The sequence below is a fragment of the Phyllobates terribilis genome, unplaced genomic scaffold, assembly GCF_046119375.1.
Source record: "Phyllobates terribilis strain yellow unplaced genomic scaffold, ASM4611937v1 Scaffold_4__5_contigs__length_816908805, whole genome shotgun sequence".
In the NCBI taxonomy this organism is placed as follows: domain Eukaryota; kingdom Metazoa; phylum Chordata; class Amphibia; order Anura; family Dendrobatidae; genus Phyllobates; species Phyllobates terribilis.
The window spans coordinates 809,178,156-809,195,567 of NW_027362764.1; the positions used below are offsets into that span (position 1 = coordinate 809,178,156).

The following is a 17,412-nucleotide window of genomic DNA, read 5'->3' on the forward strand; positions in this document are numbered from 1 at the left end:
ACCACTCATACAGGATACCGGAGGTGACCCTACAGCCGGACACAGGACTGCCAGACACCACTCATACAGGATACCGGAGGTGACCCGACAGCCGGACACAGGCCGGCCAGACACCAGTCATACAGGATACCGAAGGTGACCCTACAGCCGGACACAGGCCGGCCAGACACCAGTCATACAGGATACCGAAGGTGACCCTACAGCCGGACACAGGCCGGCCAGACACCAGTCATACAGGAGCCCGGAGGGGACCCTACAGCCGGACACAGGCCGGCCAGACACCAGTCATACAGGAGCCCGAAGGTGACCCTACAGCCGGACACAGGCCGGCCAGACACCAGTCATACAGGATACCGGAGGTGACCAGACAGCCGGACACAGGCCGGCCAGACACCAATCATACAGGATACCGGAGGTGACCCTACAGCCGGACACAGGCCGGCCAGATACCAGTCATACAGGATACCGGAGGTGACCCTACAGCCGGACACAGGCCGGCCAGATACCAGTCATACAGGATACCGGAGGTGACCCTACAGCCGGACACAGGACTGCCAGACACCACTCATACAGGATACCGGAGGTGACCCGACAGCCGGACACAGGCCGGCCAGACACCACTCATACAGGATACCGGAGGTGACCCTACAGCCGGACACAGGACTGCCAGACACCACTCATACAGGATACCGGAGGTGACCCTACAGCCGGACACAGGCCGGCCAGACACCACTCATACAGGATACCGGAGGTGACCCTACAGCCGGACACAGGACTGCCAGACACCACTCATACAGGATACCGGAGGTGACCCGACAGCCGGACACAGGCCGGCCAGACACCAGTCATACAGGATACCGAAGGTGACCCTACAGCCGGACACAGGCCGGCCAGACACCAGTCATACAGGAGCCCGGAGGGGACCCTACAGCCGGACACAGGCCGGCCAGACACCAGTCATACAGGAGCCCGAAGGGGACCCTACAGCCGGACACAGGCCGGCCAGACACCAGTCATACAGGAGCCCGGAGGGGACCCTACAGCCGGACACAGGCCGGCCAGACACCAGTCATACAGGATACCGGAGGTGACCCGACAGCCGGACACAGGCCGGCCAGACACCAGTCATACAGGATACCGGAGGTGACCCTACAGCCGGACACAGGACTGCCAGACACCACTCATACAGGATACCGGAGGTGACCCTACAGCCGGACACAGGACTGCCAGACACCACTCATACAGGATACCGGAGGTGACCCGACAGCCGGACACAGGCCGGCCAGACACCAGTCATACAGGATACCGAAGGTGACCCTACAGCCGGACACAGGCCGGCCAGACACCAGTCATACAGGATACCGAAGGTGACCCTACAGCCGGACACAGGCCGGCCAGACACCAGTCATACAGGAGCCCGGAGGGGACCCTACAGCCGGACACAGGCCGGCCAGACACCAGTCATACAGGAGCCCGAAGGTGACCCTACAGCCGGACACAGGCCGGCCAGACACCAGTCATACAGGATACCGGAGGTGACCAGACAGCCGGACACAGGCCGGCCAGACACCAATCATACAGGATACCGGAGGTGACCCTACAGCCGGACACAGGCCGGCCAGATACCAGTCATACAGGATACCGGAGGTGACCCTACAGCCGGACACAGGCCGGCCAGATACCAGTCATACAGGATACCGGAGGTGACCCTACAGCCGGACACAGGCCGGCCAGACACCAGTCATACAGGATACCGGAGGTGACCAGACAGCCGGACATAGGCCGGCCAGACACCACTCATACAGGATACCGGAGGTGACCCGACAGCCAGACACTGGACTGCCAGACACCAGTCATACAGGATACCGGAGGTGACCCGACAGCCAGACACTGGACTGCCAGACATCAGTCGTACAGGATACCGGAGGGGACCTTATAGCCAGATGCAGGACGGCCAGACAGATCAGTCATACAGGAGACCGGAGGTGACCAGACAGCTGGACACAGGCTGGTCAGACACCAGTCATACAGGAGCCCGGAGGGGACCTTATAGCCAGATGCAGGACGGCCAGACAGACACCAGTCATACAGGAGACCGGAGGTGACCCTACAGCTGGACACAGGCCGGCCAGACACCAGCCATACAGGATACCGGACATGACCCGACAGCCGGACACAGGCCGGCCAGACACCAGTCATACAGGATACCGGAGGTGACCCGACAGCCGGACACAGGACTGCCAGACACCAGTCATACAGGATACCGGAGGTGACCCGACAGCCAGACACAGGACGGCCAGACACCAGTCATACAGGATACCGGAGGTGACCCGACAGCCAGACACTGGACTGCCAGACATCAGTCATACAGGATACCGGAGGTGACCCTACAGCCGGACACAGGACGGCCAGACACCAGTCATACAGGATACCGGAGGTGACCCTACAGCCGGACACAGGACGGCCAGACATCAGTCATACAGGATACCGGAGGTGACCCGACAGCCGGACACAGGACGGCCAGACACCAGTCATACAGGATACCGGAGGTGACCCGACAGCCAGACACTGGACTGCCAGACATCAGTCATACAGGATACCGGAGGTGACCCGACAGCCGGACACAGGCCAGCCAGACACCAGTCATACAGGATACCGAAGGTGACCCTACAGCCGGACACAGGACTGCCAGACATCAGTCATACAGGATACCGGAGGTGACCCGACAGCCGGACACAGGACTGCCAGACACCAGTCATACAGGATACCGGAGGTGACCCTACAGCCAGACACAGGACGGCCAGACACCAGTCATACAGGATACCGGAGGTGACCCTACAGCCAGACACAGGACTGCCAGACATCACTCATACAGGATACCGGAGGTGACCCTACAGCCAGACACAGGACGGCCAGACACCAGTCATACAGGATACCGGAGGTAACCCTACAGCCAGACACAGGACGGCCAGACACCAGTCATACAGGATACCGGAGGTGACCCGACAGCCGGACACAGGACTGCTAGACATCACTCATACAGGATACCGGAGGTGACCCGACAGCCGGACACAGGCCGGCCAGACACCACTCATACAGGATACCGGAGGTGACCCGACAGCCGGACACAGGCCGGCCAGACACCACTCATACAGGATACCGGAGGTGACCCGACAGCCGGACACAGGCCGGCCAGACACCACTCATACAGGATACCGGAGGTGACCCGACAGCCAGACACAGGCCGGCCAGACACCACTCATACAGGATACCGGAGGTGACCCTACAGCCGGACACAGGACTGCCAGACACCACTCATACAGGATACCGGAGGTGACCCGACAGCCGGACATAGGCCGGCCAGACACCAGTCATACAGGATACCGAAGGTGACCCTACAGCCGGACACAGGCCGGCCAGACACCAGTCATACAGGAGCCCGGAGGGGACCCTACAGCCGGACACAGGCCGGCCAGACACCAGTCATACAGGAGCCCGGAGGGGACCCTACAGCCGGACACAGGCCGGCCAGATACCAGTCATACAGGATACCGGAGGTGATCCTACAGCCGGACACAGGCCGGCCAGACACCAGTATACAGGATACCGGAGGTGACCCTACAGCCGGACACAGGCCGGCCAGACACCAGTATACAGGATACCGGAGGTGACCCTACAGCCGGACACAGGCCGGCCAGACACCAGTCATACAGGATACCGGAGGTGACCCGACAGCCGGACACAGGCCGGCCAGACACCAGTCATACAGGATACCGGAGGTGACCATACAGCCGGACACAGGCCGGCCAGATACCAGTCATACAGGATACCGGAGGTGACCCTACAGCCGGACACAGGACGGCCAGACACCAGTCATACAGGATACCGGAGGTGACCCGACAGCCAGACACAGGACTGCCAGACATCACTTATACAGGATACCAGAGGTGACCCTACAGCCAGACACCAGTCATACAGGATACCGGAGGTGACCCTACAGCCGGACACAGGACGACCAGACATCACTTATACAGGATACCGGAGGTGACCCTACAGCCAGACACCAGTCATACAGGATACCGGAGGTGACCCGACAGCCGGACACAGGACTGCCAGACATCACTTATACAGGATACCGGAGGTGACCCTACAGCCAGACACCAGTCATACAGGATACCGGAGGTGACCCGACAGCCGGATACAGGACTGCCAGACACCAGTCATACAGGATACCGGAGGTGACCCGACAGCCGGACACAGGACTGCCAGACACCAGTCATACAGGATACCGGAGGTGACCCGACAGCCGGACACAGGACGGCCAGACACCAGTCATACAGGATACCGGAGGTGACCCGACAGCCAGACACAGGACTGCCAGACATCACTCATACAGGATACCGGAGGTGACCCTACAGCCAGACACCAGTCATACAGGATACCGGAGGTGACCCTACAGCCGGACACAGGACGACCAGACATCAGTCATACAGGATACCGGAGGTGACCCGACAGCCGGACACAGGACTGCCAGACACCAGTCATACAGGATACCGGAGGTGACCCTACAGCCGGACACAGGACTGCCAGACACCAGTCATACAGGATACTGGAGGTGACCCGACAGCCGGACACAGGACTGCCAGACACCAGTCATACAGGATACCGGAGGTGACCCGACAGCCGGACACAGGACGGCCAGACATCATACATACAGGAGCCCGGAGGGGACCTTATAGCCAGATGCAGGACGGCCAGACATAAGTCATACAGGAGACATTAGGGGACCCTACAGCCAGACACAGGACTGCCAGACATAAGTCATACAGGAGATTGAGGGGACCCTACAGCCGGACACAGGATGGACAGACATCATACATACAGGAGACCGGAGGTGACCCTACAGCCAGCCATCAGTCATATAGGAGACTAGAGGTGACCCTACAGACGGACACAGGAAGACCAGACATCATACATACAGGAGACTGGAGGTGACCCTACAGCCGGACACAGGACGACCAGACATCAGTCATACAGGAGACTGGAGGGGACCCTACAGCCGGACACAGGACGACCAGACATCAGTCATACAGGAGACTGGAGGGGACCCTACAGCCAGACACAGGACTGCCAGACATCAGTCATACAGGATAAAGGAGGTCACCCTACAGCCAGACACAGGACGGCCAGACACCAGTCATACAGGATAAAGGAGGTGACCCTACAGCCAGATACAGGCCAGCCAGACACCAGTCATACAGGATACCGGAGGTGACCTGACAGCCGGACACAGGCCGGCCAGACACCAGTCATACAGGATACCGGAGGTGACCCGACAGCCGGATACAGGCCGGCCAGACACCAGTCATACAGGAGACTGGAGGTGACCCGACAGCCGGACACAGGACTGCCAGACACCAGTCATACAGGATACCGGAGGTGACCCGACAGCCGGACACAGGACTGCCAGACATCAGTCATACAGGATACCGGAGGTGACCCTACAGCCGGACACAGGACTGCCAGACATCAGTCATACAGGATACCGGAGGTGACCCGACAGCCGGACACAGGACTGCCAGACATCAGTCATACAGGATACCGGAGGTGACCCGACAGCCAGACACAGGACGGCCAGACACCACTCATACAGGATACCGGAGGTGACCCGACAGCCAGACACAGGACTGCCAGACACCACTCATACAGGATACCGGAGGTGACCCGACAGCCGGACACAGGACTGCCAGACATCATACATACAGGAGACTAGAGGTGACCGTACAGCCGGACACAGGACTGCCAGACATCATACATACAGGAGACTAGAGGTGACCGTACAGCCAGACACAGTATGGGCAGTGACATATACAGAGGACCCCCGTACTCCGATGGTTGCCTTGCTTTTTCAGCAGTGTATGGATACATGGCGTCTCTCCGGTGTGTGGTGTTTTCTTAGCTCGGGTTTTACACGTCCCTCTTTATCCATTCTGTACGTGGTGAGGTGTGAAGCACAAGCAGCAGACCTCCATTCTGCAGCACGTCATCCCCAGGGGGAGGATGGGGGTTGTGGTTGTGTCCTGCACCTTCTATTTAGTGAGGATAGTGTGCAGGGGTGATAGATGGGGCGAGGAGCCAGGCCGGCTCCCTCCAGCACCGCAGATCTGCCTCGGCTGCTCGTGTTACAGGATCTGCTTCCAGGACACAGGAGCGGTGGCCGAGTCGCCGTCCAGGGAGCACGGAGGAGCGGCAGATGATGGATTTTTCCATAACCCGGGACGTCCTGCCAGAGCCGCTCAGCGCTGACGCAACACGTTTGTTATGCTGGAAACTTCCAGACTGCGGTGAGAATGACCGAGAACGGGACACGGCTCTATCCTCACCCTGTGTACACGTATGACCGGCAGGGTGGGGAGTGTGCATGGCAGGGCGGGACACAGTCGGCACCCGCACAGGGCCCCGCAGGCGAGCGGCCGGCACCCGCACAGGGCCCCGCGGGCGAGCGGCCGGCACCCGCACAGGGCCCCGCGGGCGAGCGGCCGGCACCCGCACAGGGCCCCGCGGGCGAGCGGCCGGCACCCGCACAGGGCCCCGCGGGCGAGCGGCCGGCACCCGCACAGGGCCCCGCGGGCGAGCGGCCGGCACCCGCACAGGGCCCCGCGGGCGAGCAGCCGGCACCCGCACAGGGCCCCGCGGGCGAGCGGCCGGCACCCGCACAGGGCCCCGCAGGCGAGCGGCCGGCACCCGCACAGGGCCCCGCAGGCGAGCGGCCGGCACCCGCACAGGGCCCCGCAGGCGAGCGGCCGGCACCCGCACAGGGCCCCAGACGCACAATCAGAACAACCGGAACATTCACGCACCCCCGACATGACAAGATTTGACAAAACTGTCACGTCAAGCATTGTCGAATATCCAACAGGGAGGAGGGAGTACAAAAATATTGGGGGGGAAATATACAGAGCATGGGGGGTACACTAGAGGAGGGATACACATTGACCAGTGTAATGATCTCCTGACCTGAGCGAGGAAGGCGGTGGCGGTGACTCGCTGGGTGTCATACGCGCTGCTTTGGATCGCCTGCAGTCTCTTTATGATGTCTGGGAGTTTGGGTCCGGCGTACCGCACCATGGCACTGCGAGAAGAGAGAAGTGACACATGACAGGAAAGGAGAATATGGGGGGCAACAGGGTCACAAGTCGGGGGGCGATCTGCGGCTGTTACCTGCTCAGTGATGAAACTCCCGTATGATGAGTGTCCTCCTTTTTCATATTCTCCCAGCCTCCATCAGCTGCCACATTCAACGCCACCTCCTCGCTGCCTCCCTGGACCAGCATGAAGTGCAGAGCCTCCGCCGCAGAGCTGGAGAGAGCAGACACAAAGTGAGAGACGGGCGCGGGCGGCAGTGCGCCGGAGAAGGGGAATCGTGGGCGGCAGCGCACCGGGTGAATGGCATTGATTGCAGGACACTAACGGGCAGCGGTGGAATAAGGGCGTGTCCTGATTCGGGCAGCGCTGGGACAACCCCGGTGGTCACTGACCCCAGTCATGAAATTGGTGAGGTCTTGGTAGACAGATACTCATCATTTAATATTCTGGGGTGAATGGTGACCCCAGGCTCTGGTGAAACAGGCGGTTGCTTCACGAATCTACTGAAAGCAGTTGCCCCCCCAACTGCTCAGGGCATCTGGGGCCGCTATGATCAGAGGAAATATCTCATCATCCGCAAAGCAGAGAAGCCGTCATCAGACGGAGCGCGGAGAGGAAAGATGGAGGCTGGAAACTCTGACCACAGCGGTGAGACCCCCATCCGTATACAGGTGGTCTGTAGTTTATGTGCGAGTCCGATGTATGGGGGGTGCACAGAGTACTGGATGCATAGAGGGAGGTCTTCACAGGTAACATTTCCTAAAGTATAGGGACGCATTCAGATAACTCCAGGACACCAGGCGTGGCCGGCACAGGACGGGGGCCCAGGGAGCGGCCAGCGGGGATGGGGTGGCTTGCAGGGTCGGGGATGGGGTGGCTCACATGCTGGCTCGCAGGGTCGGGGGGTGGCTCACAGGCTGGCTCGCAGGGTCGGGGCGAGGCTCGCAGTTTGGCTCCCACTGCAGGTGAAGTCAGCGCCCCATTACCTGCATGGGTCCAGGCTGCGGCTGCTGTGGTTCTGGCTGTTCTTCCGCTCTTTGGTTGGTCCGAGGTTCTTGGGGGGCTGCACGCCGACCATAGAGCTGATCCGCAGGAGGAGGACCACAAACAGCTGGGAGTAAAGCTCCTGTACAGCAGGGGATGACTGCGGCTGAGACAGCACCTCGCGGAGGGCACAAGTGGCCTGTAAGAGAGAGAGGAGGCATGAGACGCCAGAGACCCCAAGACATCTCCCGGACCCCCATCTCCACACTGGTCACGCAGCTTACCCAGAATTCACCCCCACCCGAGTGTTAAAGCAGCAGGTGACACAGCGGAGGCATCAAGTCATCACCGGAGACCGCGGAACAGGAGGAGAGGTGCCGAACTCATTCAACAGCCTCACCGCCGCCGGGATCACATTTCACCAGGACTCACAGCTGCCTGCAAGACCCTCCACTCATCACCCATAAGCCCCTGCATCCTCCACAGCCGGAAGCAGAGAAACAAGACCCCACAAACACACAGAAAAATCCTGTATTATACTCCAGAGCTGAGCTCACTATTCTGCTGGTGCAGTCACTGTGTACATACATTACATTACTGATCCTGAGTTACCTCCTGTATTATACCCCAGAGCTGCACTCACTATTCTGCTGGTGCAGTCACTGTGTACATACATTACATTACTGATCCCGAGTTACATCCTGTATTATACTCCAGAGCTGCACTCACTATTCTGCTGGTGCAGTCACTGTGTACATACATTACATTACTGATCCCGAGTTACATCCTGTATTATACTCCAGAGCTGCGCTCACTATTCTGCTGGTGGAGTCACTGTGTACATACATTACATTACTGATCCTGAGTTACATCCTGTATTATACTCCAGAGCTGCACTCACTATTCTGCTGGTGCAGTCACTGTGTACATACATTACATTACTGATCCCGAGTTACATCTTGTATTATACTCCAGAGCTGCACTCACTATTCTGCTGGTGCAGTCACTGTGTACATACATTACATTACTGATCCTGAGTTACATCCTGTATTATACTCCAGAGCTGCACTCACTATTCTGCTGGTGCAGTCACTGTGTACATACATTACATTACTGATCCCGAGTTACATCTTGTATTATACTCCAGAGCTGCACTCACTATTCTGCTGGTGCAGTCACTGTGTACATACATTACTGATCCGGAGTTACCTCCTGTATTATACTCCAGAGCTGCACTCACTATTCTGCTGGTGGAGTCACAGTGTACGTACATTACATTACTGATCCTGAGTTACATCCTGTATTATATTCCAGAGCTGCACTCACTATTCTGCTGGTGCAGTCATTGTGTACAAACATTACATTACTGATCCTGAGTTACATCCTGTATTATATTCCAGAGCTGCACTCACTATTCTGCTGGTGCAGTCACTGTGTACATACATTACATTACTGATCCTGAGTTACCTCCTGTATTATACTCCAGAGCCGCACTCACTATTCTGCTGGTGCAGTCACTGTGTACATACATTACATTACTGATCCTGAGTTACCTCCTGTATTATATTCCAGAGCTGCACTCACTATTCTGCTGGTGCAGTCACTGTGTACATACATTACTGATCCTGAGTTACATCCTGTATTATCCTCCAGAGCTGCACTCACTATTCTGCTGGTGCAGTCACTGTGTACATACATTACATTACTGATCCTGAGTTACATCCTGTATTATACTCGAGAGCTGCACTCACTATTCTGCTGCTGCAGTCACTGTGTACATACATTACATTACTGATCCTGAGTTACATCCTGTATTATACTCCAGAGCTGCACTCACTATTCTGCTGGTGCAGTCACTGTGTACATACATTACTGATCCTGAGTTACATCCTGTATTATACCCCAGAGCTGCACTCACTATTCTGCTGGTGCAGTCACTGTGTACATACATTACATTACTGATCCTGAGTTACATCCTGTATTATACTCGAGAGCTGCACTCACTATTCTGCTGCTGCAGTCACTGTGTACATACATTACATTACTGATCCGGATTTACCTCCTGTATTATACTCCAGAGCTGCACTCACTAATCTGCTGGTGCAGTCACTGTGTACATACATTACATTACTGATCCTGAGTTACATCCTGTATTATACTCGAGAGCTGCACTCACTATTCTGCTGCTGCAGTCACTGTGTACATACATTACATTACTGATCCTGAGTTACATCCTGTATTATACTCCAGAGCTGCACTCCCTATTCTGCTGGTGCAGTCACTGTGTACATACATTACATTACTGATCCTGAGATACATCCTGTATTATACTCCAGAGCCGCACTCACTATTCTGCTGGTGCAGTCACTGTGTACATACATTACATTACTGATCCTGAGTTACATCCTGTATTATACCCCAGAGCTGCACTCACTATTCTGCTGGTGCAGTCACTGTGTACATACATTACTGATCCTGAGTTACATCCTGTATTATACCCCAGAGCTGCACTCACTATTCTGCTGGTGCAGTCACTGTGTACATACATTACATTACTGATCCTGAGTTACATCCTGTATTATACTCGAGAGCTGCACTCACTATTCTGCTGCTGCAGTCACTGTGTACATACATTACATTACTGATCCGGATTTACCTCCTGTATTATACTCCAGAGCTGCACTCACTATTCTGCTGGTGCAGTCACTGTGTACATACATTACATTACTGATCCTGAGTTACCTCCTGTATTATACTCCAGAGCTGCACTCACTATTCTGCTGGGGCAGTCACTGTGTACATACATTACATTACTGATCCTGAGTTACATCCTGTATTATACTCGAGAGCTGCACTCACTATTCTGCTGGTGCAGTCACTGTGTACATACATTACATTACTGATCCTGAGTTACATCCTGTATTATACTCCAGAGCTGCACTCACTATTCTGCTGATGCAGTCACTGTGTACATACATTACATTACTGATCCTGAGTTACATCCTGTATTATACTCCAGAGCTGCACTCACTATTCTGCTGGTGCAGTCACTGTGTACATACATTACATTACTGATCCTGAGTTACATCCTGTATTATACTCCAGAGCTGCACTCACTATTCTGCTGATGCAGTCACTGTGTACATACATTACATTACTGATCCTGAGTTACATCCTGTATTATACACCAGAGCTGCACTCACTATTCTGCTGGTGCAGTCACTGTGTACATACATTACATTACTGATCCTGAGTTACATCCTGTATTATACCCCAGAGCTGCACTCACTATTCTGCTGGTGGAGTCACTGTGTACATACATTACATTACTGATCCTGAGTTACATCCTGTATTATTCTCCAGAGCCGCACTCACTATTCTGCTGGTGCAGTCACTGTGTACATACATTACTGATCCTGAGTTACCTCCTGTATTATACTCCAGAGCTGCACTCACTATTCTGCTGGTGCAGTCACTGTGTACATACATTACATTACTGATCCTGAGTTACCTCCTGTATTATACTCCAGAGCTGCACTCACTATTCTGCTGGTGGAGTCACTGTGTACATACATTACATTACTGATCCTGAGTTACATCCTGTATTATACTCCAGAGCTGCACTCACTATTCTGCTGGTGCAGTCACTGTGTACATACATTACTGATCCTGAGTTACATCCTGTATTATACTCCAGAGCTGCACTCACTATTCTGCTGGTGCAGTCACTGTGTACATACATTACATTACTGATCCAGAGTTACATCCTGTATTATACTCCAGAGCTGTAATCACTATTCTGCTGGTGCAGTCACTGTGTACATACATTACATTACTGATCCTGAGTTACATCCTGTATTATCCTCCAGAGCTGCACTCACTATTCTGCTGGTGCAGTCACTGTGTACATACATTACATTACTGATCCCGAGTTACATCCTGTATTATACTCCAGAGCTGTAATCACTATTCTGCTGGTGCAGTCACTGTGTACATACATTACATTACTGATCCTGAGTTACATCCTGTATTATCCTCCAGAGCTGCACTCACTATTCTGCTGGTGCAGTCACTGTGTACATACATTACATTACTGATCCAGAGTTACATTCTGTATTATACTCCAGAGCTGTACTCACTATTCTGCTGGTGCAGTCACTGTGTACATACATTACATTACTGATCCTGAGTTACATCCTGTATTATCCTCCAGAGCTGCACTCACTATTCTGCTGGTGCAGTCACTGTGTACATACATTACATTACTGATCCAGAGTTACATTCTGTATTATACTCCAGAGCTGTACTCACTATTCTGCTGGTGCAGTCACTGTGTACATACATTACATTACTGATCCCGAGTTACCTCCTGTATTATACTCCAGAGCTGCACTCACTATAATGCTGATGCAGTCACTGTGTACATATATTACATTACTGATCCTGAGTTACATCCTGTATTATACTCCAGAGCTGCACTCACTATTTTGCTGGTGCAGTCACTGTGTATATACATTACATTACTGATCTTGAGTTACATCCTGTATTATACTCCAGAGCTGCACTCACTATTCTGCTGGTGCAGTCAATGTGTACATACATTACATTACTGATCCTGAGTTACCTCCTGTATTATACCCCAGAGCTGCACTCACTATTCTGCTGGTGCAGTCACAGAGGTGCAGAAGCTCTGGAGTATAATACAGGAGGTAACTCAGGATCAGTAATGTAATGTATGTACACAGTGACTCCACCAGCAGAATAGTGAGTGCAGCTCTGGAGTATAATACAGGAGGTAACTCAGGATCAGTAATGTAATGTATGTACACAGTGACTGCACCAGCAGAATAGTGAGTGCAGCTCTGGAGTATAATACAGGAGGTAACTCAGGATCAGTAATGTAATGTATGTACACATCGACTGCACCAGCAGAATAGTGAGTGCAGCTCTGGAGTATAATACAGGATGTAACTCAGGATCAGTAATGTAATATATGTACACAGTGACTGCATCAGCATTATAGTGAGTGCAGCTCTGGAGTATAATACAGGATGTAACTCAGGATCAGTAATGTAAAGTATGTACACAGTGACTGCACCAGCAGAATAGTGAGTGCAGCTCTGGGGTATAATACAGGATGTAACTCAGGATCAGTAATGTAATGTATGTACACAGTGACTGCAGCAGCAGAATAGTGAGTGCAGCTCTGGAGGATAATACAGGAGGTAACTGAGGATCAGCAATGTAATGTATGTACACAGTGACTGCACCAGCAGAATAGTGAGTGCAGCTCTGGAGTATAATACAGGCTGTAACTCAGGATCAGTAATGTCATGTATGTACACAGTGACTGTACCAGAAGAATAGTGAGTGCAGCTCTGGGGTATGATACAGGATGTAACTCAGGATCAGTAATGTAATGTATGTACACAGTGACTGCACCAGCAGAATAGTGAGTGCAGCTCTGGGGTATAATACAGGATGTAACTCAGGATCAGTAATGTAATGTATGTATACAGTGACTCCACTAGCAGAATAGTGAGTGCAGCTCTGGAGTATAATACAGGATGTAACTCAGGATCAGTAATGTAATGTATGTACACAGCGACTGCACCAGCAGAATAGTGAGTGCAGCTCTGGAGTATAATACAGGATGTAACTCAGGATCAGTAATGTAATATATGTACACAGTGACTGCATCAGCATTATAGTGAGTGCAGCTCTGGAGTATAATACAGGATGTAACTCAGGATCAGTAATGTAAAGTATGTACACAGTGACTGCACCAGCAGAATAGTGAGTGCAGCTCTGGGGTATAATACAGGATGTAACTCAGGATCAGTAATGTAATGTATGTACACAGTAACTGCACCAGCAGAATAGTGAGTGCAGCTCTGGAGTATAATACAGGATGTAACTCAGGATCAGTAATGTAATGTATGTACACAGTGACTGCACCAGCAGAATAGTGAGTGCTGCTCTGGAGGATAATACAGGAGGTAACTCAGGATCAGTAATGTAATGTATGTACACAGTGACTCCACCAGCAGAATAGTGAGTGCAGCTCTGGAGTATAATACAGGAGATAACTCAGGATCAGTAATGTAATGTATGTACACAGTGACTGCACCAGCAGAATAGTGAGTGCAGCTCTGGGGTATAATACAGGATGTAACTCAGGATCAGTAATGTAATGTGTGTACACAGTGACTGCACCAGCAGAATAGTGAGTGCAGCTCTGGGGTATAATACAGGATGTAACTCAGGATCAGTAATGTAATGTATGTACACAGTGACTGCACCAGCAGAATAGTGAGTGCAGCTCTGGGGTATAATACAGGATGTAACTCAGGATCAGTAATGTAATGTGTGTACACAGTGACTGCAGCAGCAGAATAGTGAGTGCAGCTCTGGAGGATAATACAGGAGGTAACTCAGGATCAGTAATGTAATGTATGTACACAGTGACTGCACCAGCAGAATAGTGAGTGCAGCTCTGGAGTATAATACAGGCTGTAACTCAGGATCAGTAATGTCATGTATGTACACAGTGACTGCACCAGAAGAATAGTGAGTGCAGCTCTGGGGTATGATACAGGATGTAACTCAGGATCAGTAATGTAATGTATGTACACAGTGACTGCACCAGCAGAATAGTGAGTGCAGCTCTGGGGTATAATACAGGATGTAACTCAGGATCAGTAATGTAATGTATGTACACAGTGACTGCACCAGCAGAATAGTGAGTGCAGCTCTGGGGTATAATACAGGATGTAACTCAGGATCAGTAATGTAATGTATGTACACAGTGACTGCACCAGCAGAATAGTGAGTGCAGCTCTGGAGTATAATACAGGAGGTAACTCAGGATCAGTAATGTAATGTATGTACACAGTGACTGTACCAGCAGAATAGTGAGTGCAGCTCTGGAGTATAATACAGGAGGTAACTCAGGATCAGTAATGTAATGTATGTACACAGCGACTGCACCAGCAGAATAGTGAGTGCAGCTCTGGAGTATAATACAGGATGTAACTCAGGATCAGTAATGTAATATATGTACACAGTGACTGCATCAGCATTATAGTGAGTGCAGCTCTGGAGTATAATACAGGATGTAACTCAGGATCAGTAATGTAAAGTATGTACACAGTGACTGCACCAGCAGAATAGTGAGTGCAGCTCTGGGGTATAATACAGGATGTAACTCAGGATCAGTAATGTAATGTATGTACACAGTGACTGCACCAGCAGAATAGTGAGTGCAGCTCTGGAGGATAATACAGGAGGTAACTCAGGATCAGTAATGTAATGTGTGTACAAAGTGACTGCAGCAGCAGAATAGTGAGTGCAGCTCTGGAGGATAATACAGGAGGTAACTCAGGATCAGTAATGTAATGTATGTACACAGTGACTGCACCAGCAGAATAGTGAGTGCTGCTCTGGAGGATAATACAGGAGGTAACTCAGGATCAGTAATGTAATGTATGTACACAGTGACTCCACCAGCAGAATAGTGAGTGCAGCTCTGGAGTATAATACAGGAGGTAACTCAGGATCAGTAATGTAATGTATGTACACAGTGACTGCACCAGCAGAATAGTGAGTGCAGCTCTGGAGTATAATACAGGAGGTAACTCAGGATCAGTAATGTAATGTATGTACACAGTGACTGCACCAGCAGAATAGTGAGTGCAGCTCTGGAGTATAATACAGGATGTAACTCAGGATCAGTAATGTAATGTATGTACACAGTGACTGCACCAGCAGAATAGTGAGTGCAGCTCTGGAATATAATACAGGATGTAACTCAGGATCAGTAATGTAATGTATGTACACAGTGACTCCACCAGCAGAATAGTGAGTGCAGCTCTGGAGTATAATACAGGAGGTAACTCAGGATCAGTAATGTAATGTATGTACACAGTGACTGCACCAGCAGAATAGTGAGTGCAGCTCTGGAGTATAATACAGGAGGTAACTCAGGATCAGTAATGTAATGTATGTGCACAGTGACTGCACCAGCAGAATAGTGAGTGCAGCTCTGGAGTATAATACAGGATGTAACTCAGGATCAGTAATGTAATGTATGTGCACAGTGACTGCACCAGCAGAATAGTGAGTGCAGCTCTGGAGTATAATACAGGAGGTAACTCAGGATCAGTAATGTAATGTATGTACACAGTGACTGCACCAGCAGAATAGTGAGTGCAGATCTGGAGTATAATACAGGATGTAACTCAGGATCAGTAATGTAATGTATGTACACAGTGACTGCACCAGCAGAATAGTGAGTGCAGCTCTGGAGTATAATACAGGAGGTAACTCAGGATCAGTAATGTATGTACACAGTGACTGCACCAGCAGAATAGTGAGTGCAGCTCTGGAGTATAATACAGGATGTAACTCAGGATCAGTAATGTAATGTATATACACAGTGACTGCACCAGCAGAATAGTGAGTGCAGCTCTGGGGTATAATACAGGATGTAACTCAGGATCAGTAATGTAATGTGTGTACACAGTGACTGCACCAGCAGAATAGTGAGTGCAGCTCTGGAGTATAATACAGGATGTAACTCAGGATCAGTAATGTAATGTATGTACACAGTGACTCCACCAGCAGAATAGTGAGTGCAGCTCTGGAGTATAATACAGGAGGTAACTCAGGATCAGTAATGTAATGTATGTACACAGTGACTGCACCAGTAGAATAGTGAGTGCAGCTCTGGGGTATAATACAGGATGTAACTCAGGATCAGTAATGTAATGTATGTACACAGTGACTGCACCAGCAGAATAGTGAGTGCAGATCTGGAGTATAATACAGGATGTAACTCAGGATCAGTAATGTAATGTATGTACACAGTGACTGCACCAGTAGAATAGTGAGTGCAGCTCTGGGGTATAATACAGGATGTAACTCAGGATCAGTAATGTAATGTGTGTACACAGTGACTGCACCAGCAGAATAGTGAGTGCAGCTCTGGAGTATAATACAGGATGTAACTCAGGATCAGTAATGTAATGTATGTACACAGTGACTCCACCAGCAGAATAGTGAGTGCAGCTCTGGAGTATAATACAGGAGGTAACTCAGGATCAGTAATGTAATGTATGTACACAGTGACTGCACCAGCAGAATAGTGAGTGCAGATCTGGAGTATAATACAGGAGGTAACTCAGGATCAGTAATGTAATGTATGTGCACAGTGACTGCACCAGCAGAATAGTGAGTGCAGCTCTGGAGTATAATACAGGATGTAACTCAGGATCAGTAATG

General features: G+C 51.5%; 1 protein-coding gene across 1 annotated transcript in view; it reads right to left on the minus strand.

The window, feature by feature from the left end:
* MROH1 (maestro heat like repeat family member 1) overlaps positions 1–17,412 on the minus strand; it is a 140,099-nt gene that overhangs the window by 12,585 nt on the left and 110,102 nt on the right. The window contains 3 exon segments of the mRNA XM_073680090.1: positions 7,018–7,132; positions 7,222–7,359; positions 8,133–8,329. Coding sequence (XP_073536191.1) covers positions 7,018–7,132; positions 7,222–7,359; positions 8,133–8,329 — 450 coding nt within the window.